This window comes from Setaria italica, chromosome I (genome assembly GCF_000263155.2).
Source record: "Setaria italica strain Yugu1 chromosome I, Setaria_italica_v2.0, whole genome shotgun sequence".
NCBI classification, from domain to species: domain Eukaryota; kingdom Viridiplantae; phylum Streptophyta; class Magnoliopsida; order Poales; family Poaceae; genus Setaria; species Setaria italica.
The window spans coordinates 7,101,881-7,126,927 of record NC_028450.1 but is presented as its reverse complement, the minus strand read 5'-3'; the positions used below and the strand labels follow the sequence as shown (position 1 = coordinate 7,126,927).

Here is a 25,047-nt window from a genome sequence, read left to right as displayed (position 1 = left end):
TCCTCCCCCACCCGGGGGACACCCCCCCCCCCCCCCCCCCGTGTCCTCCCCACCGGGAGCCTCCAATGCCCGTAGATCCAGCAGCCCTCTCCCCCACACCGGCGAGATTCATGGAACACGACTAAGATCCACTCGCCGCAGATCCGGCGTTCCCCGCGTCAGGCTCTCTCTTCCCCCCATGTTGCAATTGTATGTTTCAATTGTTTCAGATGTTCCAGAGGTGTGTTGCAGTTGAATCATATGGATGTTGTAAAAGTATATTGGGAGATGTTGCACATGTTGCATATGTTGCAAATGTTTCAGAGGCATGTTGCAAGAGTTTTGTTCAAAATGTTGCATTTGTTCCCAGAAGTATTGTTGCAAGCGTTTGATCTGGATGTTGCATATCTTCAATAAATATGTTGCAACAATATGTTCTAAAATGTTTCATCTGCTTCAGTCTTTTGTTGCATCAAGTGTTTTCAGGTTGCAAGTTGCAAGTGTTCTATCTGGATGTTGCATATATTTTCACACATATGTTGCAACTGTATGTTCCAGATCTTTCATCTGTTTCATGTTGCAAGTGTTGATTTTTGATGTTTTGTAGTTATTTTTTAATGTTGCGACGGAGTGTCTGATAAAAAAAATTATCTGACGTCCGGACGCTAGCACGTTCTTACTAGTGGTGGTTTGCAAGACAGTGATCGCGGCATACCGATTTAAAAAGGAATGCACAAAATAGGTATTTATAATTATGTAATTTGAGAGGTTACATAGGTGCCGGATTCCATCCCAAGTTCCTAACTGTGCAAAACCTAATCTAATCTACGTAAAGAAGTTTCGCTGAAACTGCGGGAAGGATCTTGAGTCTTGACGCAACGCCATCCTCCATAGAGCACTCGTTTAATCCTAAAAAAATCATCAATCTGACAGTCTTCTAGATTGATTGGAACAGACACAACTGCAATGCATTTCTTTATGTGCCCGGGACCGGTGAACTAACATTGGCGCTATCAGTCTATTACTACTAACGATACCAACCAATAGTTGGTCACCGATCACAAAGGACATGTACACTTGTTAGCTTTCCTAACCACATTTTTTTGGTACACCACCAACTGGTCAAGAAATCACAACTTCACAAGGATTCCCCACCCACTGTTCTCGGTAATAAACAAGTTCTTGGTAATAAACAAGTACTCCCTCCGTTCCAAATTATAGGTCGTTTTGACTTTTCTAGATACATAGGTGTTATTATGCATCTAGACATAGAGTATATCTAAGTGCATAATAAAGTCTATGAATCTAATAAAGTCAAAACGACCTATAATTTGGGACGGAGGGAGTACATGCACAAGATGATTGGTTCGGGTCTAGAGCGCTTTGTATCATAAAGATACGAAGATGGGATGCGTTGTGGATAAGACCAATGGACAGTGTCACCTTCCACTTGGCTGGCTGGATTTGCAATGTCGCTCTGGACGAGTTTTAGTGTAATTTTCCAGGCGTTGTGGCCTTGTGGACAAGGAACAAGTCATAGAACATTCTGAAAATAACAGCATACCTTGTTTAAAGATGACTGATTCATTTTTCCTTTTTTTTCGCACAAAAAGATTCATATTTCCAACTACGAGTAATCTATCTTATTCTACATTTTATTATTTTCTTCACTTGTATTTTGTTGTCATAGTTTTTTTTCCTTTGTCGCAGATATACTCATCTTCAATAAATCGGTTCGTTAGTTAGACACGTCATCATGCATTGCACTGTCCTCTTTTACGAAGGCTTACTTATAGTATGTATAATAACTGGTGCCGGAAAGAGACTACTTAGGGTCTGTTTGGATGGACTAAAACTAAAATTTAGCCACGTCTAAACTTTAGCCCAGCCTTGTTTGGATGCGTGAGCTAATTTTTAGATGGTTTTTAGATGGAGTACGGAGAAAAGACGCATGTACCCCGGTGCCATGCAGGTGCTGTTTGGAGGGAGGGTAATTCAGTCTTTTTTCATCCGCTGCAAGAAATTAGCCCCCATTAGCTGGGTTTAGAGGGCTAATGGACCAAAGTTTAGTTGGAGGTTAGCTAATTTTTATCCCACCTTTAACCCTCCGTTTGGATTATCAAGGACTAATTTTTAGCTGACTAAATCCTGGATCCAAACAGGGCTTAGTTGCACAAAAGAAATCTATAACCTTTGTGCCCGGAAAGAGAAATTTGGACTTGAGATGATGAAGTCCTCTAAAAAGGATCATCCAATAACTCGCAGACTTCCTTTTCTTCTTCTTCAGTATAGTCATGTATTCCTGCATAAGAAACTCACAAGCGCAGATCGACCGTGGTCTACAGCCGCTCTGAAGTGCTGGTACAGTCGCACCCCAATCAGCACTAAGGTACTAAACCGGTATGTGTACACTGTAACATATCAGGGGCATTCTGAATTTTCCTGACCAGATAAACTACCTGTGCTCTATCATCAGGATACGATTCGAAACATGTGGTGGCCCACATGCAGCCACACAAGACATGATGATGGCCTTTACGATTATTGCAAAGGCGGAGGCACCATGTGTGTTTCTCCGATGCAAAGTGCTCCCAGAATTTGTGAGGATGGAAAGAAGAGGGAGATAAGAAGAGATCCTTTCCTAACAATGCATCCGAGTCTCAACCTCTCTTTTGGCCAGCATTTAGTGGTCCGTTCCTTCGCTTAGGTCGTCTTATTTCTTGGTATATATATTGTTCTTTTGGCAGCTTCATCGACTACCAGCTGATCAACAACAGTGTAGATTGAGTTCCTGATCATAAGCCCAAGTAAAAATCCGTAGGTCATCAAACAAGCAGCGTTAGTCCAAGGTGTACTGAATCATGGAAACAAAGTGAATCCTCTCAGCAATGTATCCATTGTATTTCCTCCACGTCAAGCATCACCGATTTACCTAAGTTTTCTGGCAGGGCCCGTCATTCTCGTGGCACAAGATTGGTCAACAGCTTTGCAGATAAGAAAAGGAGAAGAGTGAGCCTACCAAAAGCAAACATTTCCTTCTGGCGTCCACTTTTGCGTCTCTTTTCAGTTTTCAAGTACTACATCAAACAAAGCATTTCGTTTCGGTTTGCTAGGTTGCTCTAACAATCCATCTTGTAAAATCTCATTCATGCTAGCAAATGCGTGCATCAACTATAGCAGATAGTCAACGGAATCCATTCAATGTCGCGTATCAACCATCAAATAACAGCCAACGGATCGTCTAGCTCAGTAAGTGATTAGTTCAGTGATCCAAATCAACAGAAAGGGAACATTTTGTACACAGCCTCCAGAGAAACAGACCATGAATGTATTGACAACAGGCACACTCCGATCTTCTTATTCAAGCAAAAACTTTTGTAGGAACGACAAACTATGACAATCGAACGCACAATTCAGTTAAAACTAAACAAGCACAAAACTACATACACGATCAGCAATAGCTACCTTGTTTCGAGCAATGACGAATCTATCGAAAATAAGGTTCTGCGCAGTACAGACCCACTTGATCTTGGTTCCACAAACACCAAAACAAAGGGCTTCTGAATCTAATCAAGCAACAAACCAAACTAGCCATCATGTTGCGACCCACCGAATCCAACACTTGCTTACCAGAAATTCCTAACATAAAGATGATTCAGTGCGAAACAGGAGGCAGCAACGACCTGGAGGTGCAATAAACATCACAAGACAAACAGAACTCAAAAGCCAACAAATTTGATCTCAGTCAATATATGCTCGCTGGCATAATTGAAAAGCAGAATAGATGCACACCAAACAGAGCACAGATTCAAGTCACATTTATTCATGCTTAAACCATACTGTTGCGCCGCAACAACTGTTTCAGGTGAACACACAGGGGGACAACCAGTTCATGAAAACCAAACACAGTTTCAACACAAGCCACACGATAACTTCAAAGATGACACCCTTCATGGCAGAGACCGGACAAGTACAGCAGCAGCTTCAATGACAGATGGCTTTACTGACCACCGCGGAGGCGGAGTACCAGGTGGAGGGTGGACTCCTTCTGGATGTTATAATCCGCAAGGGTGCGGCCATCCTCCAGCTGCTTGCCAGCAAAGATTAGACGCTGCTGGTCCGGGGGAATGCCCTCCTTGTCCTGGATCTTGGCCTTCACATTGTCAATGGTGTCGGAGCTCTCAACCTCCAAAGTGATGGTCTTGCCGGTCAATGTCTTCACGAATATCTGCATCCCACCCCTCAGACGGAGCACCAGATGGAGGGTGCTCTCCTTCTGGATATTGTAATCCGCAAGGGTGCGGCCATCCTCCAGCTGCTTGCCAGCAAAGATAAGACGCTGCTGGTCCGGGGGGATGCCCTCCTTGTCCTGGATCTTGGCCTTGACGTTGTCGATGGTGTCGGAAGACTCCACCTCAAGGGTGATGGTCTTGCCAGTGAGGGTCTTCACGAAGATCTGCATGCCTCCCCTGAGACGAAGCACCAGGTGGAGGGTGCTCTCCTTCTGGATATTGTAATCAGCAAGTGTGCGCCCATCCTCGAGCTGCTTGCCGGCAAAGATCAGACGCTGCTGGTCCGGGGGGATGCCCTCCTTGTCCTGGATCTTGGCCTTGACGTTGTCGATGGTGTCAGAAGACTCCACCTCAAGGGTGATGGTCTTGCCAGTGAGGGTCTTCACGAAGATCTGCATGCCTCCCCTGAGACGGAGCACCAGGTGGAGGGTGCTCTCCTTCTGGATGTTATAGTCAGCCAGGGTGCGTCCGTCCTCAAGCTGCTTGCCAGCAAAGATGAGCCTCTGCTGGTCCGGGGGGATGCCCTCCTTGTCCTGGATCTTGGCCTTCACGTTGTCGATGGTGTCGGAAGATTCCACCTCAAGGGTGATGGTCTTGCCAGTGAGGGTCTTCACGAAGATCTGCATGCCTCCCCTGAGACGGAGCACCAGGTGGAGGGTGCTCTCCTTCTGGATATTGTAATCAGCAAGCGTGCGACCGTCCTCGAGCTGCTTGCCGGCAAAGATGAGCCTCTGCTGGTCCGGGGGGATGCCCTCCTTGTCTTGGATCTTGGCCTTGACGTTGTCGATGGTGTCGGAAGACTCCACCTCAAGGGTGATCGTCTTGCCAGTGAGGGTCTTAACGAAGATCTGCATCTGCAAAAGAATAACCGGACAACAGGGTAAGTATCTAGCAGTAGACCAACAAATCAGTCTCAAGCAAACAACAACATGATATACAAACAGATAGGAGGTCATGTGTTCATCATATTGGTAGTACTGTAGAACCCACAAACAGCAGCCACATGTCATCAACCAAGCATAACAATTAGTAAAAATAGCATGCATGATCATCAGGAATACCAAAGAATCATCAAACAGTACATAACTTAAATCTGTATCAACATGCATATGTCTAGCTAAGCAACAGGAGGATGTATGTTGCTCAGATTTAAGGCATCATAGGGTAACAGCAGCATATATCTACACCTAATATTCATCCATAGCTTTATCATGAACATATATGTGGCACAAGTAGATTCAAATTAAGCCCAACAGGGTAAGTACCTAGCAGAGAACCAATAAACCAGAAAAGTAACAGAAATATCCTGAAGCAAACAGCAACAACTAATGGCCTGTGCATGTTCATCAGTTAGGTGTGAACATATGTGTGGCACATATGGAGGTCAAAATCACAAAGCAGCTAGTTAAGATGATCACGTTCTACTCTGATCTAGAGAGACATGCCAAACCACTACCAAACCTTACAAGCTAACAAAATCGATCGGACTAATCAGGCACAAAAACCTAGCACCGATCCAGATGCACATGTCTGCATCAGGAACAATTTAGAAAACACGAGCAGATCTAACAAAGTGGGCAATCCCATCTGCAAACCGCCTAGAATACCCCCCACAATTCCAGACCTAAGAACCCCCACCACAAGTAGCACGATCAACGAGTTCACCAGGGAACCGTTCAGGTCACTATGAACAGAAAAAACAACGCGGATCTAACCCGACTACCTCGCGCCATAGGCCCTAACCACCGATTCGCCCAATCAGAATCAGAAACGGGACACGCAGAATCGATACATGGAGGGGGGGAAGGGGGAGGAGGCTCGCCGTACCTTGAAGCGGGCGAGGGATCGAGGAGGCTCTCGAGATGGGGAGGATTTGGATTTGGGTTGTGCTCTCCGAACAACACGAGACGAGATGGGGAACGGGGTGGAGGAGGGGTGCCTGTTTATATTGCCAGGCCAGGGCGCCAGGCAGGGTGGGGAAGCAATCCGGTGCCGTGAGTCCGTGACGGCTCCGCCCGCCTCGTCTCTGCCACGCAATTTCCGCCAGCGCAAGAGTCCAACGCGAGGAAAAAATGCGGTGGCGGAACGTTCCAGAGAGGACCCCAGGGCCCAGAAACAGAGAGACAGAAGGGGTGAGACGCCGCTTTTTTTGACAGCACTCAAGTCACCCATCTGTGCCGTCCACAACTCATCCAACGGCAAGCCTACCAAACTCATCTCACAGGCCGGTCAATCGAGTGGCCCATCTCAGCCCCTCGCTCCCTGCCGGCCGCCGACGAGCCCGCGACACTGCCGAGCCGAAGAAGCCGCGACGCCACGAGCTAGCACCATCGAGCTTGCGACACCGTCGAGCCATCGATACTGTGGAACCTGCATCGCGGTGGTTGCCAACTTGCGACGCTGACGAGCCACGAGGCTGCGCGTCCTCCTTCTCGAATGCTTTCGTTGCCTTCCCTTGCCTTGTGCAGTTGTGCTTGTCTGCTGCTATGCCTCAGTTATACCGGTTTGCTGCTGCCTTGGCTTGCACAGCATAGCATAAGAAAATACCTGCCAAATTGGAGATTGGGGTAACTGATGTGAAACATTCGGATGCTAATTAGAAGGATTAAACATGAGCTAATTATAAAACCAATTGTAGAACTCCTATGCTAATTCGCGAGACGAATCTATTAAGGGCCTGTTTGGCTCACTAGTGTTAAAGTTTAACACCCGTCACATCGGATGTTTGAATGCTAATTAGGAGTATTAAACATAGGCTAATTATAAAACTAATTGCATAGATGGAGTGTAATTCGCGAGACGAATCTATTAAGCCTAATTAGTACATGATTTGACAATGTGGTGCTACAGCTAACCATTTCCTTATGATGGATTAATTAGGCTTAATAGATTCGTCTCGCGAATTAGCATAGGGTTCTGCAATTAGTTTTATAATTAGCTCATATTTAGTTCTCCTAATTAGCATCCGAACATTTGATGTGACACTGTTAAAGTTTAACACCTCGTATCCAAACACCCCCTAAGCCTAATTAATCCATCATTAGCAAATGGTTACTGTAGCACCACATTGTCAAATCATGGACTAATTAGGCTTAATAGATTCGTCTCGCAAATTAGACTCCATCCGTGCAATTAGTTTTGTAATTAGTCTATATTTAATACTCCTAATTAGCATCCAAACATCCGATGTGACAGGTGCTAAACTTTAGCACAGGGTATCCAAACACCCTCTAGTCTCCGCGGCCTCAGTGACGTCAGAGTGCCTCGTCGGCGTCGCAGCTTCATCAGTTTGCATCCTCTGGGGCGTCGCGGTCTGGTCGGTGTGCCCTCGACAAAGCACCTGGGAGGCAGCCGGAAGGGAGCTAGGGACTGCGTTGGGTGGAGTTTCATGGGCTCAGATGGTCCACATGACCGGCTGGCAAGAAGAGTTTGACGGGCTTGTCGTTGGATGAGTCGCGGACGGTGTAGATGGGTGACTGCAAAGTGCTGTCAAAAAGAGTGACCGCAGAGGATTTGATTCCGCCCCCGCTGCCCGCAACTCGTGAGATTGTGATTGCGATGAGTTAAACTCCATAAACAAGTCTAAAAGAATTCCAAAAAAAAGTCGAAGTAAGATGGTGCAAGTTGGGCACTTATATACAATATTTTACGAAAAGTATAGTCCCGATCTCTCCTCCTAGCCGTTGCGACTAATTTAGGAGTTAGGTTTTTTCTATTTTTCCTTCTTGTTGGATGATGATACAGCATGGATGACTATTGAATGAATAACTTCTATTTGTGGTCGAAGCAGATGCGCGAATAGCGATGTGGAAGATAAGCAATGATATAGGCACGAAACAACCGTACGAGGGTATGATAAGGAGGATGATTGTGGCGATAGTTGATCAAAGCTCATATAAGGAGGCAATGGCACGTGTTGCAAATAGGAAGGGTAAACAGTCACGATAATTTGAGAAATTACTAAGGTGTGTCTCAACAGTTGCAATGTTGATCATTAAATTCTGAGGATGTAAGCCATGCGGTGAACAACATGTTTTTAAACAGACGGTAGATAGTAGATATGGCCAATTGTTTTGTTCGCTTTGTGACCCTTGGATCTAAATCAGAGGTTATTCTTGTCGTCTTTACAGACTCCCCCGCCCCCGACACCAAAAACCCTAGAGTCTATTCTTTCCTCCCCTTTCGCTGCCGCCGCCGCTTTCCCCCCACCTTTACCTCCCCTGGCTATGCCGCCATCCTACATCCGTCCACCTACACCTCTCTAGACGGTATTGTTGCCTTTGGTGAGTTTTGCTCCTTATTGGCCCCCTTGACGCACCAGATGTGTGGATTCATCGTGAGGATATCGTCACCTGATATTTTGAAGTTCGTCGGAGAGAAATCTGCCTTGCCCAAAAAATCATCCAAAGGTTAGCAAATGGAGATTTTCTTAACATGACTCTATCTTATTTGTTGTTAGTGTAGGAATATTTCTCACTATCATGCATTCCATATAGTCTCGATAGGCATGGTTTTTCTGCTAATTACCATATATCGAGTCTTACTAAATATTGATTGAGGTGCTTATTGGCAATTTTTTTGGGGGATTTAGTCATGCAAGACCCTCAAATACAATGCTGTCTTGAGCAAAGATGGCTATTATAGCTAACCGCAACATTTTAGGAAAAAAAATCCTCAAGGATCTAGCAATACTATTCATAATTTTTCTCTCCTTCAGATCTATCTAGAGTTCTTACTAGTATTCTTTTTTACAGTAACCGAATATAAATCCTGGGCCTCTCAGTTATAGATGTGCACAATCTGAGTATTCATTAAAACATTGCAACTCATAACTGTATGTAAAACATAAAAACCAAAAGAAATTTGACAAGCCAGAAGGGACTTGAACATACTCATGCAGGACTGAAGTTGACTTATACCCTTAGGTTGCATAGAAGTCTTTCAAGGAATGTATTCTTTCTTGCTGTTGTCATGTTACAAACCTGCAGTGTGCCCGGTTCACGCTCCAAGTGTTAACTTGCCGTGACGGATTTGATTAAATTGTGCCAAACGTAAGGCACTCGTCTTGGTCAACTTGTTTCTCTCTGTATGTGCATCCACGTCAAATTCTCAATTTTATTTTCCTCCATAAAAATGAGTCTTCTAGAATGATTGGGACAGGCAATTGCAATCTACTTTTCTTTTCGAGGTTAGCTGCAATATTAGTGCATTAGGTGCGTGGTACTATTGAACTAAACAATGTCAGTCACTATTTATTTTGTCTATTACTATAGTACCAATTCAGAGTTGGTCCCTGGTCAACAATGCGTGTGTGGCATTGTACTGTATAACCCATGCAAAGGGCACCTGTTGCAATCTCTAACCATTATTTCTTGGTATCATCACCAACTTGGTCATAAAAGAATTCAAAGGTTTTCTCCACTCACTGTTCCTTGTAATAAACAAGTACATGCACAAGATGATTGTGCTGTTAGGTTCAGGAGCGCTTTCAGCTTTGTATCATAAGATATGATGCGTTTTGGATAAGACCAATGGACTATGTCACCCTCTCACTTAGCTGGATATGCAACATGGACACAGATGCATTTTCAGCGTCATCTATTTCTTTCTGGCGATGTGAGCATTCTGAAATCCATGGCATGCCTTATTTTGAAGCTGGCCAATTCATTTTCCAACTATGAGTACATACTTTTCTGGATTTATTTTATCTTATTTCTTTGCCATTTCTAGATGGATTGTTTTATTATGTTTGCATCTTTATTAAAGATTCCTTTTGCAAGGGCTTGCTTGAACAGGAAAATATTTCTTTTTAAAGTAGCAAGTTGAGCAGTCCACGGGCTTGGATTCTCTCAAGAGCATATGCATGGGCCTAATCGCCTATGGGCTATGGTTGTGAGTTTGTGACAGTAGCCCAGCTTGCTCATTTGTCTTAGGAAGGCCATGTCCATTTTTTTAGAGAGAGAGAGAGAGAGAGAGAGAGAGAGAGAGAGAGAGAGAGAGAGAGAGAGAGAGAGATCTACACCTACTGGTTTCAGTGTACATTCATGCATTCCAGCATCCCACGCTATCTGCATAAGAAAGTAAGAAACTCACATACACAGATCTGTGTCCTGCAACAGCTAAGTTCCAAGAGAAAAATATGAGGTTGGAGATCAGAGTTGATCACATGCGGATCAAGCCATCTCCTAAGAACACTTGATGATCTTGTCACGACTTGCAAACGGCATTGGTGGGGTAGGTGCGAGGCATGACCAGATCTTGTCTCATGGGCGCCCATCACTTCTTAATCCAGTCGGCAACAGCTTACTCTACAGGCCTGCAACACTCCTAAAAGTTCAGAAATTCATAATTCAGGCTTAGCTAGCTGTGCTGATTTCTCTGTCACTAGTTTGCACCAGCAAATTTCATATTTATAAAATGCGCATTGCTTCGTATGCATCATAAATTCATACCGCAGGCTTTATTTCCCAAAGTTCAGAAAAAAAAGCTTTTCCCGGTTGAGATAAATCTAAGGGTTTATGTTGGGCATTGCATCACGCCATCACCAAGCAATTTTGAAAATGCTGACAAGGCACATGACAGATGGCTGCACCTACTATTTCTGCAGCATAGAAATGGGCTCCTGATTTTTTTAACTAAAAATATCTAGAAAAGTATGTCTGAATATGGACACCAGGTGACCTATGATTTGCAGGAAGGTAGAGATTGCCTAATTTCATTTTCTTTTGTGCTGTGTTTAATTGGTCTGAGGTTGATGGTATCATTTGTCACACCTTCAGCCACTTAATTTGGATTTTTAATATAAATAGGATAAGGCAAGCAGCCTCTAGGGATTGGCTGCTGATGTTGCACCTATCAGCTTGGAAAATTTCATGACATATAAATTAACCAAAGGGCAAAGGACATGGAAGCGTTCATGATATAAAGTTTTGTTCATCTGATGGAATGGGACAGATCACCATTCATCAAAAGAGGTAGGTCAGACGTGTGCTTTCCAAGGTAGAATCAAATGTCATAACTGTAGTGTAGACCTACTTGATGTTGTGCTATTTTCCCAGATCATGTTGTGCTACTCTCCCAGATCTGCATGGATTTCATCTGCTTTTCTGAACTAAATATCCTGCCTTGTCTCTGCTCAGTGCTCATGTTACATGTAACTTTATGCACATCTATATCAGGAAGAACGAATAAATTTTGCGATATGCTGAGTTGAAATTTCATTAGATATTACTGGTCCTTTCTTTCTAGGCTATGATGTGTGCTTTTCTGCTACCAGCAATGAAACAGTAGTATGCAATGTTGGTTGGAAATGCAAGGACCATGAGGCACATGTGAGATACACTAGCAGATTTTGGTCAGACATTGGGCCTGGAACCTTTAAGGCTTTGCATAATTGAGCCATTGGTGTTAGTTCTGTAGGGCGAGTCAGATGAATGTAGGAAGGCTTGACGGTTGACAGTTAAAGCTTTCAGGGAACAATCCAGCTCTCTTCAGAACAAGTCGTGCCCCAGCCAATGGAGGAAATTATTCAGGGAAAATAAAAGTTCAACTACCCATCAGGAATATGATATTGACAATGAGTTCCTATTAACATCTAAACAAGTGATCTCCACATAAACGAAATCCAAGTACAGCTAGCTTGCAAGCTAGAGCAGCACAAGTTGGTAGTTCTTCAGCAGGGCCTGAACTGCGCCAAAGAATATAATAAAAGAAGAAGAAGAAGAAGAAGAAGAAGAGTTGTGGCCAACTAACTTGTCACCATATTTAAGGAGTTGATATGCTACCCTCTTAGAAGATTTAGCTCCTTCTCCTTCCTACCCCTCTAAACCAGACTGCTTGTGCTCATCTGCTTCTGTTTTGCTGTTCATCTTCAGAGTTAACTTGGTCTAGTAACGAGTCAGAAGCAAAGGCTGCTCGTCGGAGTTCTAAAACTGAGAGGCTAGTTCCAGAGGTAAGATAGCGGCTGCGCGTTGTTTTCTCTCTCATAATCCATTCTAATGTGTGCATCTTTGTCTCAGACAATCTTACTTAACATTCTATTCTTTCTTTCAAAACACTCAGGAGATATGTGTTGTGTATCTTTGTCATTCATGCAAATTGTATCATTGCTGTTCCTTTTTTCCTTACCATGTTTTAGAGTATTTTTTTCCTTACCATTACATTCTTGTAGGAGCTCTTTTTCGTCGAGGCCTCAAGGGCTTCACCAATGGCGATAAAGATGAAGGGTATCTTCAAAGGGCTGAAGATAATCTCTCAGATGTTTGGTAATAATCCCATCCTTCTCTATTTTTCTTCTACTTCTACACTTTTGCATTCCTTGTCTTGAGTTTCTATATTTTCTGCATCCACATTATTAAATTCATGAAAAAAAAATTACAAAGGAGTCACAACTAAAAGCATAGGGTGAAAACACAAGTGGTGATTAGATATGAACTTCTGTTCTTTTGCAGCGCATAAGGAACATGAGATGGAGATCGGGTACCCTACAGATGTAAAGCATGTGGCTCACATAGGTCTGGGCACCAGTGACACTTCTCCAAGCTGGGTAAGAATAACATAACTGTGCAGCTTTTCCAATTGATCTTCTCGTCGACAGTCTGCAGCATTATGCTTTTGCTGCCATGAGTCTATGTTTTTTCTTCTAGTTTTGTAACTGATTGTTGATCATCGTTGATTTCAGATGGCTGAATTCAAGGGGACAGAGGAATTGTCAGCAGGCTCTATGAGCACGGCTGCACAGTCAAGGCAGACTTCTTGGGCCTCTGCAGGTGATTCTCACCTCTGTCACTGTTTTACCCTTTAAATATTCAGTCAACAAAACAGACTAAATGGGAAAATCAGATATTATCTGCACAAGGATAAAGTTCCTTGATGATGTTCCGTGTGACATTCCAGGCACGCCTTAAACAAATCTGTGGCTAGTAATCATACAGGCAGCACGAGTAATCATTTGTGCTTATAATTAGACGCCTGAATCTTCTTGGCTATTTTCATAACGACAGTAGTGGCACACCACTACGCCAAGGACCTCTTGGTCGGTTGCATGTATGCAATATGAAATTAAATGAACACGAATTCGTTGAAGAATCTCACAGATCCTTTGCTAATACAGATGTTTCTTTTTTAAATCTCTGGAGCTGAATTTTCTGAATTTCTTTTCTGCAGACTTTGAGCATCCAAGAAGCATGATGCCCATTGAGATCTTCCCGGACAACAGCAAGGCCCGCCAACAAGAGGGCCCCTCTTTCCCTGACGTGGCAAGAGGAGGCCCGAGGAAGCCGAAGAGGAAGAAGAACAGGGCGTCGTCGCCTACCTCGTCTGCAAGGTCATCGTCTTCAAGGTCAAGAGCTTCATTTGCTACTGCGTACGACGCCTTCAGTGAGTCGCAAAGAGGGTTCCGGGTCGCCTGAACGGCAGGCAGAAACCATGCGTGTATGCAGATCACCATGCCTGTAAATGCTTTCGGTTTAGGGAGACAGCTTTGGTTTGGAATTGTTTGATTCTTTGTTTTCTTTTTTACAGTCAGACCTAGTTGGAAATCCAAAGGAAAATCGACTTAAATTAATGTTTGAAATGCAGTCATCATCTCTGATCTTACATTTCTTAGTCGTAGACTCGTACTACAGAATCTCTGGGTATGGCTTCCTGACCAGCTGATTACGACTCTGCAAAGCTTCACATATTTTTCAAGCACGTTTACAGCCAGGCTCAGACAGCTTGTGGTTTCAACAATATTTTCCGAGACATACAACTGCCAGGGACTCGTCGGCATGACTAGGTTCTGAGGATCACCATTGATCATGCCACGTAGGCCACTATGGTCTAATCACACCAGGCCCTACAACAAAACTGATTTTCCACGCCATGACAGACGTGCCATCGACAAACATGATGCAATGTTTCATCATGTCACTTTTGTTCAAGTGTTGTACTACTAAAAAAATGGGTTGCACTAGCTGCACAGTTGACAGCAAAAATCATCATAAACTGCTATTTTGTTATGCTGCAGCTGCACTTCCTGTTTTCCTTGCATATGGGGCAAGCCGCAAGCGTAACCTCAGCACCAAGGTCAAGAACCCTATGCCATACAGCATAGTACAGAGATGAGCAGAAGAGCCTTGCAAGGACGAAAAAGGTGAAACAGTCTGAAACAACTTTTGGAACCTTCAACAATTTACCATTAGCAAATCATGTCTCACCGTTGATCCACTGAACTGGACAATTAGCAGCGCGTTGTTCCACGCTGAGTCGCTGACCGAGGCGTATCGCGACGTGCCACGTGTGCTAATAACGTCGTTGACAGACCATGAACTGTTTGGAAATGGCAATTGTCCATGAGCCATAGACCCATGCACAAGCTATGAATATTCCAGCCGCCAATTGGCAACGCATCGGCTACGCCATGGATCTAGCAGGCAGGCAGCCAGAGCACAGCAGAACCAAGACGAGATGGAAAGGGGAGGTGCCATATGCTTTGGAAACATAGCTCAACGTGGCCATGGAAAGCAACGAACCCTACAGCTTGTAAAGCCGGTGCCATTGACGCCTACAAATACGCAGCAAAACCCATGGTTTCTTCAACCTCCAGCAGATCGGAGAGCAATTACCACACAAGCCTAAATTAGCTACCTGCCTAGCTAGTTCCTCACCCATGGCGAAGTCAAGCAGTTACGGTCTTGGGCTTGCTTGCTTTGCCGTTGCCGTCGCGGTCGCCGGCGCAACCCAATTCACAGTCGGCGGCGCCAATGGCTGGAGCGTCCCCTCCGCCGGCGCGGAGCCCTTCAACACCTGGGCGGAGAGGACCAGGTTTCAGGTCGGAGACTCGCTAGGTAATTTGACTGGGCTGACATGTCTAATGCACGAAAGCTTTCAGCTGCCATGCCATTGCCAAGCATGATGATTGATGATTCATGATACGCCATCTCACGCCATGCATCCTGTCATGATGCTCTGGATGCGCAGTGTTCGTGTACCCCAAGGACCAGGACTCGGTGCTGCTGGTGGATCCGGCGGACTACAACGCCTGCAACACGTCGTCGTACGTGAAGAGGTTCGACGACGGCGACACCGTGGTCACGCTGGACCGCGCCGGCGCGCTCTTCTTCATCAGCGGCGTGGAGGCCAACTGCCGCGCCAACGAGAAGCTCATCGTCATGGTCCTCGCCGCTGGACACAACGGCACCGGCGGCAGCGGCAGCGGCGCGCCCGCGCCGGCGACGCCAACGGTACCTCCGCCGGCGTCACCGTCTCCACCTCCCGCCAGCTCCGCCACCCCGCCGACGTCGCCCGCTCCGCCTAAGTCCCCGGCCGCCGCGTCGCCGCCGCCCTCCAGCTCGGCCTCGGCTCCCCCTCCTGCCACGATGCCGAGCACACCGCCACCCGCTTCGTCCCCTCCTGCTCCGAGCGCATCCACCCCACCACCATCCGCCCCGGCCGGTGCCCCGGAGCCACCACCGGCGCCCTCAGCTAGCTCTCCGGCTCCGAGCGCACATGGGACGACGACGGCGAACTCGACTGGCACGCCGTCGCCGCGCCCCACCGGATCCAAGCACAACAACGGCGCCGCCCTCGCGGTGGCCACTAGCCTCGCCAGCTCGGTCGGGGCCTGCTTCCTTGGCTACGCCATGATTGCTCTCTGAAGTGAAGTGGACCCGATTCAACCACTGTCCTACTGTTCCAACGAACGGAAAGTGATCGAGTTGATGTACATGTAAAGACGACGTGCGATTTGTACATGTTCTTGCAAATCTTGTACTATTCGTTTTTCCACCGGATGAATAAGAAGCAAAACGAAACGATTCATGAACTCTTACGCTGCCTAGAGAGAGTACCTGTGCGATCAACGTGCGAGCCTTTTCCAATTGCGGTTGCAGAAGTGAAAGAGCAAACAGATTAGGCGAAGAGAAAAAAAAAACTGACCTGAGATAGTCACGGGAGCCGGGCGACGATTGCTCGGCGCTGCAGGCAAGCCGTGGAGTGCCGAGTGCTACTGGGAACTTGGAACATGCCGGCCGCGCACAAGGTTTTCGGCGCCCGGCGGGGCGTGACAAGGGAGCGGGCGTACGCGCACCGCGCCACCGCCAGGTTCGTTCGGCGATCGGTTTGGGTTTGCGTTGCGATGGGCCAACACTGGTGCCAGCCAGGCTGAGAGGTTCTAGTTGACGGCCTGGCCCGCCTGACGCCCTGACGGGTCTCTCGCGACATTTTGGGCCTCTTATGTTGGGCTAGCACGAGTTCAATGGGCCTTATATTCAACGCGTGTTGGCCCAAACATAAGGCCCATACAACAGTTACGGCCCATACTTAATCCGAAGAAGATTAATTAAATAAGTTGCCAGGGCCCATCATGTTTCTAGCCTTTTCTGGGTGGCTCCATCTAGTTGCAGGCTTGCAGCAGAATCCTATAAAGTTCTTTTTCCTTCATTTCTTCACTTTTTCTTTGGCCCCGTCAGATCAACCGCTCGAAAAGACGAGAGTAACCGACCAACATTTGCAAGTCAACCTAACTACGAGGGTACAGGGGTTCTTCCTTCCCGACCAAAATGGCATTTGCCATTTCAGCTGCTGTTCAGAGCCTACCTGAAGCCTGAAACTCTGAACCAGAGACAGGCTAACGAAACAAGCCATGAACTTTTTCCGATCCACTGCCATTCGGGGAAGCATTTATTCTTCGACCTTGTTTACTTCCCTCCCAACTCCCAACTTTAGCACTATGCAAAAAGAAGATTCCCCATCACATCAAACTTGCGGTACATGCATGGAGTACTAAACGTAGACGAAATCAAAAACTAATTGCACAGTTTTGTTGTACTTTGCGAGACGAATCTTTTGAGCCTAATTAGATAATATTTGGACAATAATTCACAAATACAAACGAAACGCTACAGTGTTGCTACAGTAATTTAGGTGCACCCAAGTTGGACAACTAAACAAGGCCTTCGTTGCAAAGGCAAGCGCAACGGGAATATGGGCTAGCACACGGTGACACGACACAGCCCCTCACGCACCAACGGCCGAGCCGAGCTGGAGCACGTGCTCGGCAGAGCGTCGCTCGAGGAGGTGACCGACCAGCAAAAGCAAGGCACCCCACAGCCTGCAAACCCTCGAGCGCAACGCTCGCCTACAAATACGCTCCAGACCCGGGCCGTGTCCTCCATCCCAAAGACTTTTTTATACATCCGGTGTGTTGCGGAAGTAGGGACAGCGCAATCGGCAGTAGAGCTCATTGCTTTGCAGGCTAGCAGTTGCAGCAGCCATGGCGGCGAGGTTCTGCGGTCTGGGGCTCGCCAGCTGCTTCGCCCTCCTCGTCGCGACCGCCGGCGCGACGCAGTACAAGGTCGGCGGCGACAATGGCTGGGCCGTGCCGGACGCCGCCGACGAGTCCTTCAACACCTGGGCGGAGAAGACCGGCTTCCAGATCGGTGACCAGCTCTGTGAGTGCCATGGCCTTGCATTTGAATTGATTTCTCCCCATCCCATGACCCCATGCTCGCGCTTCAAGCTTCCCTCATCTAGCTGAGCTCGCGACGTGACCTGACCCTGATGACCTTGCATTCTTGCCAGTGTTCGTGTACCCCAAGGACAAGGACTCGGTGCTGCTCGTGGAGCCGGCCGACTACAACGCCTGCAACACCTCCTCCTACGACAAGCGCTTCGACGACGGCAGCACCTCCTTCACGCTCGACCGCGCCGGCGCCTTCTTCTTCATCAGCGGCGTCGAGGACAACTGCCGCGCCAACGAGAAGCTCATTGTCATGGTCGCCGGCGGCGGGCCGGCGCCGGCCCCGCAGGGGGGCTCGTCCTCGCCGACGCCGGCCGCGCCGGCTCCCTCGAGCGGCGGCGGTGCTGCCAAGGCGCCACCTTCCTCCTCCTCGCCCAACGCGCCGGCGGCCAAGAACTCCACGGCCAAGGGCGCGCCTCATGCCGGCGGCGGCGGTGACAAAAACGGCGCCGCCGGCCTCAGCGTCGCTGGTTTCCTCGCCTCGTTTGTTGGCTGCGTTGCCTACGCCACGCTTGCTTTCTAAAACCCAGTGGATGCAGTGACTTTCATCGTGTAAGTGTGTAACCGTGTCCGTGTGTGTGCGTGAGCAAACTGTATCTTTCGTGTCCGTTCTACGATCCGGCAGAAAACAAATGCTGGATCAAAATCTGATTATAATGTTAACAGCATTGCAGCGTCAGGATTGTCAGAAGTTCTCATCACGCTTGGTTTTAAGAATCACGACATTCTAGCAAGAACACCTTCCGTTCTACGCGAAACAACCTTACCACAGAGAATCAATGCAAGATCATAAAACAATACCAAGCAAAATTTCGTGATTCTTGAGATTGCTTGCACAAAAGTGAGCAAAATTTCTTAACCAAACATATTGCCGAATTGGCAGACAGCCAATAATTCAGAACACTGAACAAAACCAAAGCTTCACCATAACATTAAAGCTGTAAGACTATCCAAATAGGGGATTCTTGGTGACATCCACAAGAATGACAGAAAATAAGACATCTACAGCCTCCTTCCTCTCCTGCCACCCTTCCTGCGTGTGCTGTCAGTGGGAACCGGGGTCACATCCTCTGCAAAACAAATAGACATGGTATTACTGCTATGCCTATATAATTATTCATTAGAAAAACAATAACTGTTGCCACCATAGGTGAAATCAATACAGTTTTGCAAGACACCCCAGAGAAAAAAAACAGTATCAAAAACAAGACATCTACATTCTTCAATTGTATCTATGCTGTAGGATGTCAAAACTTACCAATGCGTCCGATTTTCATGCCAGATCGAGCAAGTGCCCTGAGAGCTGACTGAGCACCAGGTCCAGGTGTCTTAGTCTTGTTGCCCCCAGTGGCGCGGAGCTTAATGTGCAAAGCAGTAATACCAAGCTCCTGAAAGTTTAATGTACCGACATGAATAAGTATTCAAAGAATGAAACTCATTCAACAAGAAAATTATGTTCCCATACAAACCTTGCAACGTTGTGCAACATCCTGAGAAGCAAGCATAGCTGCATACGGTGATGATTCATCACGGTCAGCTTTGACCTTCATGCCACCTGCATGAATGTAGGGGTTAATTAATTTTGTTCCAAATTTGTGATCAAATTATACATATAATAAATAAAAGAAAGATTGTACCAGTGATACGAACGAGAGTCTCCCTCCCAGACAAATCAGTGACATGCTGCATATAGAGGCCATTCCTAGTTAGAGACTTGCAACTTACACACGAGCATACTTCAGAACATGTAATTGTCAAAAACAACACTTACGATGAATGTATCATTGAATGATGCAAAAACATGAGCTACTCCAAAGACATGCTCCCCTTCACGGACAGTGGGTCCAAGAGTGACAGTCTCCTCCTTGGGTTCCCTGGTCTTCCTCTTCGACTGACATGACAAATCACATCACAGTTAGCTGAGAATGAAGTTGGTAAAATAGTAGCGCAACATTTCAATACTATGCATCTGCTAGCTCAATTTCACTACCACTCCCTATGTCACACTAAACCAATGGGACAAAATGCAGAAGCTGAACAACAATGGCGGCAAACACTGCAGGATTAATCTGCCCAATAAACTGATATATATTTCTCCTTTTACAGAAAAGCTAACCAAGTTTTTTTTTAAAAAAACTAAAATTAATCCTGACATTCCGCAAATCCCACAGGTCATCTCGGTAATTTTTTTGCAAATGTGCACAAGCAGCCTTAAGAAGAAAGGCACATCTAACCACACTAGGTGATCTCGGTATTTTTTGCAAATGTGCACAAGCAGCTTTAGGGCCCGTTCGTTTACTCTGGAACGGTTCCAGTTGGAATGATAGGCTTATTTGTATTAACATTGATCAGCTGAATAGTTCCTAGCCTCAATCCAGACCAAACGAACGAGGCCTTAAGAAGAAAGGCACATCTCGCAGGTCATGTTAGACAACCACACTATGTCAATCGATCGCGTGCCATGCCTAAGCTACTCAGTACTTGTAATCTACTCTTAATTCTGCAGATCGCAGTACCTCCCTCTCACAGAAGAATTTCAAATCATTTAGCAAACAATGAAAACATCAGTATTTCACAAACAATTCCTCAGCGTGCCCATGCCTCTCATCCAAAATAAAAAACCCTGTCAGCCATTCCTAACTCCTAGCTCGACTTCTCCTTCCAGACCAACAACCTTAATTCCAAAACAGTCAGCAGCCACGATGCTAAAATCATATCACCACACCACAATCTACGAATCCGCGCACGAACTTGGAAGCCACAGCGATAACAGGAAGGAGGAATACCGAGATCAACGGAACTGACCATGGCTGGGCGAACGGCGAAGTGACCTGACCGGCGGTGCTTCCTTCTGCTTCCGCCCTTTCAAGATCGCTAGCGCGCCGCCGCCGGAACCAAGCGGAGGAAAGTGAAGATGCGGTTATATACGAGGGCGGTGCAGAGGAGATAGGGTTCGACGGGTAGGCCGCCGGCCCGCCACTCCTGTTTTTGGGCCCGAAGATGTCATACACCGGCCTGGGGGGAAGCTGATGATCCTGACGGGCCACAGGCCCACCACGGAATTCTCATAGGGCCGGCGTGCCGAGACACGGGCTTTAGTGGGCTTGATGGATCATCGATCCGAACGGGCGATAGAATTTCAGCCCATACGGGTTTCTTTCGAGAGCAAAAAAAAAAAAAAAAACAGGAGGAAAAATTGAAGAAATACCTTTTTTTTAAACGAAAATTGAAAAAATACCTGCGTGCGCATCATCTTCTCTCATTCGATAGTCACCGTCGCGCCGGGAAAGTGTTGAGGGAAAAGAAAAAAAAGCCAAAAAACCTTGTGCCTCTGTTCCTGTGCCCTACAGCGCACGGCATTACAGCCCACCTCAAAGGCTTCCGCACGCGAATAACGCCGGCCGCATGAACGGAGAACGACGCCCGCGTCCGTACGCTCCCTCGGATCGCCAGCGCCAATCGTCGAGAGGCGACGGAACCACACCTGCGGGGGGAGGATTAACAGTGGACGGCCGGGGCGGCCACACGCGGAGCGCCGGAGCCCCGCTCCACGGCGCGCCAGCCACGTCGCGCCCCGGCCGGCGCCCGTCGCCGTCGCGGCGCGGGTCCCGCCCTCATCAGTCATCAAACCAAAACGGTGCGCGCCATTTGCCCCGGTGGCAGTGACGGACGCCGACGCGCCGCGCCGGGACACGCGCCGCATTAACTCCGCCGTTGAACGCTCCCCGCCGGCTCGCCGTTCAGTCGCTTGCTTCCAAACGGCACGTGCCGCCAGATTTGGCCATTGCCCACGCACGCACGCCGGCCTGTCCCTGGCGTTCGCTAGAGATTCACTAGCACTAGCAGCAGCTGGCTGGCTGGCTTGACGTGCAAGGTAACGGGATTCGCACAGCTGATCCACGTCGCGCCACCATATATATGGTCCGTGGCTCTGGCGTGGCTCGTCTCGTCCGGTATAAATACGCGCTCCCTCCGGCATCGCCAATCCCACAAGGCACAAAGAACTCGTGCAGCTGCAATAAAGCCACAGAAGCACAGCGAAACCCGAGTTGCCTAGATCGAGCGAATAGACACTGTAATTGTCTTGGTGTGTTTGCTGCCGATTGCAATGGCGAAGGCGCCGGCGCCGGCGAGGTTCGTGACGGAGGTGGCGCCGCCGCAGGTGGTGTCGGTCATGCGGCGGGGGAAGGTGCCGAGGAGCCTGGACACCATCGCCGAGGACGACAGGGAGCAGCTGGCGTACGGGCCGCCGCCGTCGTCGTCAGAGCACCTGGGCTTCGCCGCGGCGTGGTCAAGGCGGGCGCCGGCGCGGGAGCGCGCGGCGGGCGGGTTCATGATGAGGGGGCTCAGCAACTACTTCTCCGACGCCCACGGTCAGCACCAAGCAGGCCGGCGCCGGTGACTGGGAGAGTGGCCACAAGTTGGGCCACCGGCGAGCCGGGCTTGCGCCGGAGTTGCCCAAGAACGGTCGTGCATGAAGACTTGAAGAGAGAACATCTAGTAGTGAGCCGTGAGTGTGTGGGGAGAAATATTTTGTAACACTTCCATGCTTGCGCTCATGTATGATAATTCGGATAAAATTCTTGTTAAGCGAGAGATCTTGAGAGTATATACTTGGTGAAGTTGTTTTTTTTCATGCAAAAAACAGTTATTTTTAGTTAAGATAAATATATTTGTAACTTTGTTTACTTATACATGTCCATGTGACTATGTGAGTGAAACAATACAGTTTGAATCATAAATCAGCACGAGCGTTCATATTTTTAAAAATCATTTATAATAATTAATAGTGATGTTAAAGGTGGCGTATCCATCGCTCATTAACAGCGAGTCACGTACGGTGTCTTCATCAGTTTTAAAATCTACTACCGCTTATGCTTATTAGGATACACCAAGATCTTTCTCTTTTTACGTTAGGTCTTTATCCCTAGGCTAGAAATCCTTTCCCACTAGCATGTGTCCATCGCATTGTTAGCTAATGGATGTCTATGTATACGAGGTTTAAAAAAAAAGAAGATATTTTTGTGCCATCTTACAAAACAGGTCTGTTCGCAACAAACATGTTTTGAATTTTGAAACACCGTAACGCATGTTTGGGACTGCTCCGCTCTGTGTTTTTTACTCCACTCTGTGTTTTTTACTCCACTCCTAATGGGGTGTTTGGCAGCACTTCACTCCAAATTATTTAGCTCCACTCCACCAATTTCAGTTCACTTCAGCTTCACTCCACCAACTGCAGGAAAATATTGAAGTTGTCTACGTGTTTGGCAAGAAACACATATCCAGCTCTAGAAATAGGGAATTCTGTCGTGAAAAATCTATTATACTCTTTGTGATTGGGACCCACATGTTAGTCTTCTTTATTTCTCCCCTTCCCTGTCCTCTTCCATTTTTCCACCTCCCTGTCCTCTTCCATTTTTCCACCGCTGGCCCCTCTATTTTTCTCCCTCCCCTCTGATTTCTTCACACAAAAAGCAAATGAATAGTTTGCCCCTTCTCTCTCTTGCTCCCTTCTTCTCCACCGGTCATGCAAGAGCTTGCTTGCATGACCGGTGGAGAAGAAGGGAGCAAGCTTGCTCTTCTTCCAGATCACTCCATTTCATTTGAGATTGGACAAATTGAAGATAAAAAAAAAACTCTCAAAAGGAATTGAAGTTCCTACATGAAAGAGAACAAATCTCCGAGCCAAACAACTCTGGCTCCACCAACTTCAGCTCCACAAAAAATTGGATACAAGGGCCAACTCCAAGTATTTTGTGGAGTTCCTCAAAAGGTGCTTCAGAAAACAATGTTTCAAACCTTGATATGGAGTGGTGAGGTAATTACCTACCAATAGCATTGATTACACACTTCTTCCGTACCGGTTCACGAGAAAAGAAAGAATAGTCCGCCCATCTTTTCTTCTCCGTCATGCCTCATCCCCATTGCCTTCCGCCGTTGCCCTTAGCCTCGTCGGATCGAGCCGCCGCTGGCCGTCCAAACCAGCAAAAATAGATCCCCAGCAATGGCCTCAATTAGATGCTGACCCAGGTGCTGCCCGGCCATGGCGTGGCCCCGCCCCTGGGCGGACGGCCGTGGTGCACTGGTGCTGCCTACAGTGGCCACCGCAACCAGGAATTAAAGAAGCATGTATTCATTTTTTTTGTCCGGTGGAAGCATGAGCAGATGTACGTGCTGCTGGGATGGGAATTGGCAAACTTTCAGGACCAGAGATTATCTTTTGGTTTGTTTGTTCTGACCTACAGAGGCGTGCAAGTACCATTGTTGTTGAATTTCATTGGGTGCAGGGCATGGCTGAGAGCCTAAAAACTTCGCCTTTGCATTCGACACGTTGATGCAGATTGACAGAGGTGGATTTTTGGGGTGGCCGGCCATGTGCTCAGTGGTGGTCCGGTGGACACTGCGAGATGCGTTGGTGCATGCGAGCGTGAGCAGAAAGGAGGGAGAACGCGGAGAGGTTGACATTTGGGACCAACACTACTAGGGAGATGATCTTACGTGCCGGTTGAAACTCCCTTTAGTACCGGTTTCGCAATCGGTATTGATAATTCGGTACTAAAGGAGACCCCTTAGTAATGGGTGAAATAACCGGTACTAAAGGGATATTAAAAAATATTAAAAAAAATCCCACCTCGCCGGTCTGAGCTCGAGCCCGAGCCCGACCAGCACCTCACCCCCCGCCGCCGTCCGATACCCTCCCTCCGCTCGCGTCGCCGCCCGCCGCGCCCTCCCGCTGCCGCATCCTGGATCAGAGAGAGGGGGGGGGGGGGGCTAACCACCTATGGCCAGCCTTGCCGCCGCATCCACTTGCTGCCGCTGCTCCTCACCTCGCCGCCGCTCCTCACTGCCACGAGTGAGGGGCGAGCAAAGGGGGGAGGGAGGGGCAATGGCCGGCGGGAGAGGGAGAGAAGGAAGGGGGCGGGGAGAGGGAGCGCCAGCGGGAGAGGAGGAGGGAGGGGGGCGGGGAGAGGGAGCACCGAGGAGAGGAGAGGGAGAGGAAGGGGGTTGGGGAGAGGAGAGGGAGATGGGAGGGAGAGCGCTGGGGAGAGGGAGAGCCGGGTGAGGATAAGATGGGCCAAGCAGAGGAGTAGGGATGGGTGACCCTTTTAGTAACTGTTGTTGAGGGTTCCAACCGGTACTAAAGGTCACCCATTAGTACCGGATGGAGCCTCCCTACCCGGTACTAAAGGTTCTCAGGCACATTAGTACCGGATGGAGGCTCCACCCGATACTAATCGATGACCTTTAGTACCGGTTGGAGCCCCCAACCGGTAC

At 47.7% G+C, this 25,047-nt stretch overlaps 6 protein-coding genes across 7 annotated transcripts; 4 read left to right on the top strand and 2 right to left on the bottom strand.

The window, feature by feature from the left end:
• Positions 1 to 3,777: 3,777 nt before the first annotated feature.
• Positions 3,778 to 6,458, bottom strand: LOC105914336 (polyubiquitin). The gene is made up of 2 exons (XM_012845816.3): positions 6,099 to 6,458; positions 3,778 to 5,125 (listed from the first exon to the last, which is right to left on the bottom strand). Exons 1-2 carry the CDS (start codon positions 6,441 to 6,443, stop codon positions 3,980 to 3,982), a joined length of 1,491 nt encoding a protein of 496 aa, XP_012701270.2. The 5' UTR covers positions 6,444 to 6,458; the 3' UTR covers positions 3,778 to 3,979.
• A 5,244-nt stretch (positions 6,459 to 11,702) lies between these two features.
• Positions 11,703 to 13,868, top strand: LOC101760991 (CRIB domain-containing protein RIC10). Of its 2 annotated transcripts, XM_022823501.1 has the most exons (6): positions 11,703 to 12,042; positions 12,146 to 12,222; positions 12,442 to 12,535; positions 12,722 to 12,816; positions 12,952 to 13,039; positions 13,437 to 13,868. In XM_022823501.1, exons 3-6 carry the CDS (start codon positions 12,478 to 12,480, stop codon positions 13,679 to 13,681), a joined length of 486 nt encoding a protein of 161 aa, XP_022679236.1. In that variant the 5' UTR covers positions 11,703 to 12,042; positions 12,146 to 12,222; positions 12,442 to 12,477; the 3' UTR covers positions 13,682 to 13,868. The 2 variants fall into 2 exon arrangements, with proteins under 2 accessions (XP_022679236.1, XP_004951858.1); XM_004951801.3 differs by having other exon boundaries at positions 11,704 to 12,222.
• An 890-nt stretch (positions 13,869 to 14,758) lies between these two features.
• LOC101761649 (early nodulin-like protein 3) lies at positions 14,759 to 16,079 on the top strand. The gene is made up of 2 exons (XM_004951803.2): positions 14,759 to 15,100; positions 15,234 to 16,079. The coding sequence occupies exons 1-2, from the start codon at positions 14,923 to 14,925 to the stop codon at positions 15,908 to 15,910; spliced, it is 855 nt and encodes a 284-aa protein (XP_004951860.1). The 5' UTR covers positions 14,759 to 14,922; the 3' UTR covers positions 15,911 to 16,079.
• Positions 16,080 to 17,305: 1,226 nt separating this feature from the next.
• LOC101762061 (early nodulin-like protein 1) lies at positions 17,306 to 18,451 on the top strand. Its single transcript, XM_004951804.2, has 2 exons — positions 17,306 to 17,704; positions 17,835 to 18,451. The coding sequence occupies exons 1-2, from the start codon at positions 17,527 to 17,529 to the stop codon at positions 18,293 to 18,295; spliced, it is 639 nt and encodes a 212-aa protein (XP_004951861.1). The 5' UTR covers positions 17,306 to 17,526; the 3' UTR covers positions 18,296 to 18,451.
• Positions 18,452 to 18,570: 119 nt separating this feature from the next.
• LOC101762478 (40S ribosomal protein S14-2) lies at positions 18,571 to 20,734 on the bottom strand. Its single transcript, XM_004951805.2, has 6 exons — positions 20,578 to 20,734; positions 19,544 to 19,663; positions 19,410 to 19,455; positions 19,242 to 19,327; positions 19,031 to 19,160; positions 18,571 to 18,842 (listed from the first exon to the last, which is right to left on the bottom strand). Exons 1-6 carry the CDS (start codon positions 20,578 to 20,580, stop codon positions 18,775 to 18,777), a joined length of 453 nt encoding a protein of 150 aa, XP_004951862.1. The 5' UTR covers positions 20,581 to 20,734; the 3' UTR covers positions 18,571 to 18,774.
• Positions 20,735 to 21,745: 1,011 nt separating this feature from the next.
• Positions 21,746 to 22,464, top strand: LOC101762879. Its single transcript, XM_004951806.3, has one exon. The coding sequence runs from the start codon at positions 21,881 to 21,883 to the stop codon at positions 22,172 to 22,174; it is 294 nt and encodes a 97-aa protein (XP_004951863.1). The 5' UTR covers positions 21,746 to 21,880; the 3' UTR covers positions 22,175 to 22,464.
• The last annotated feature ends 2,583 nt before the right edge of the window (positions 22,465 to 25,047 follow it).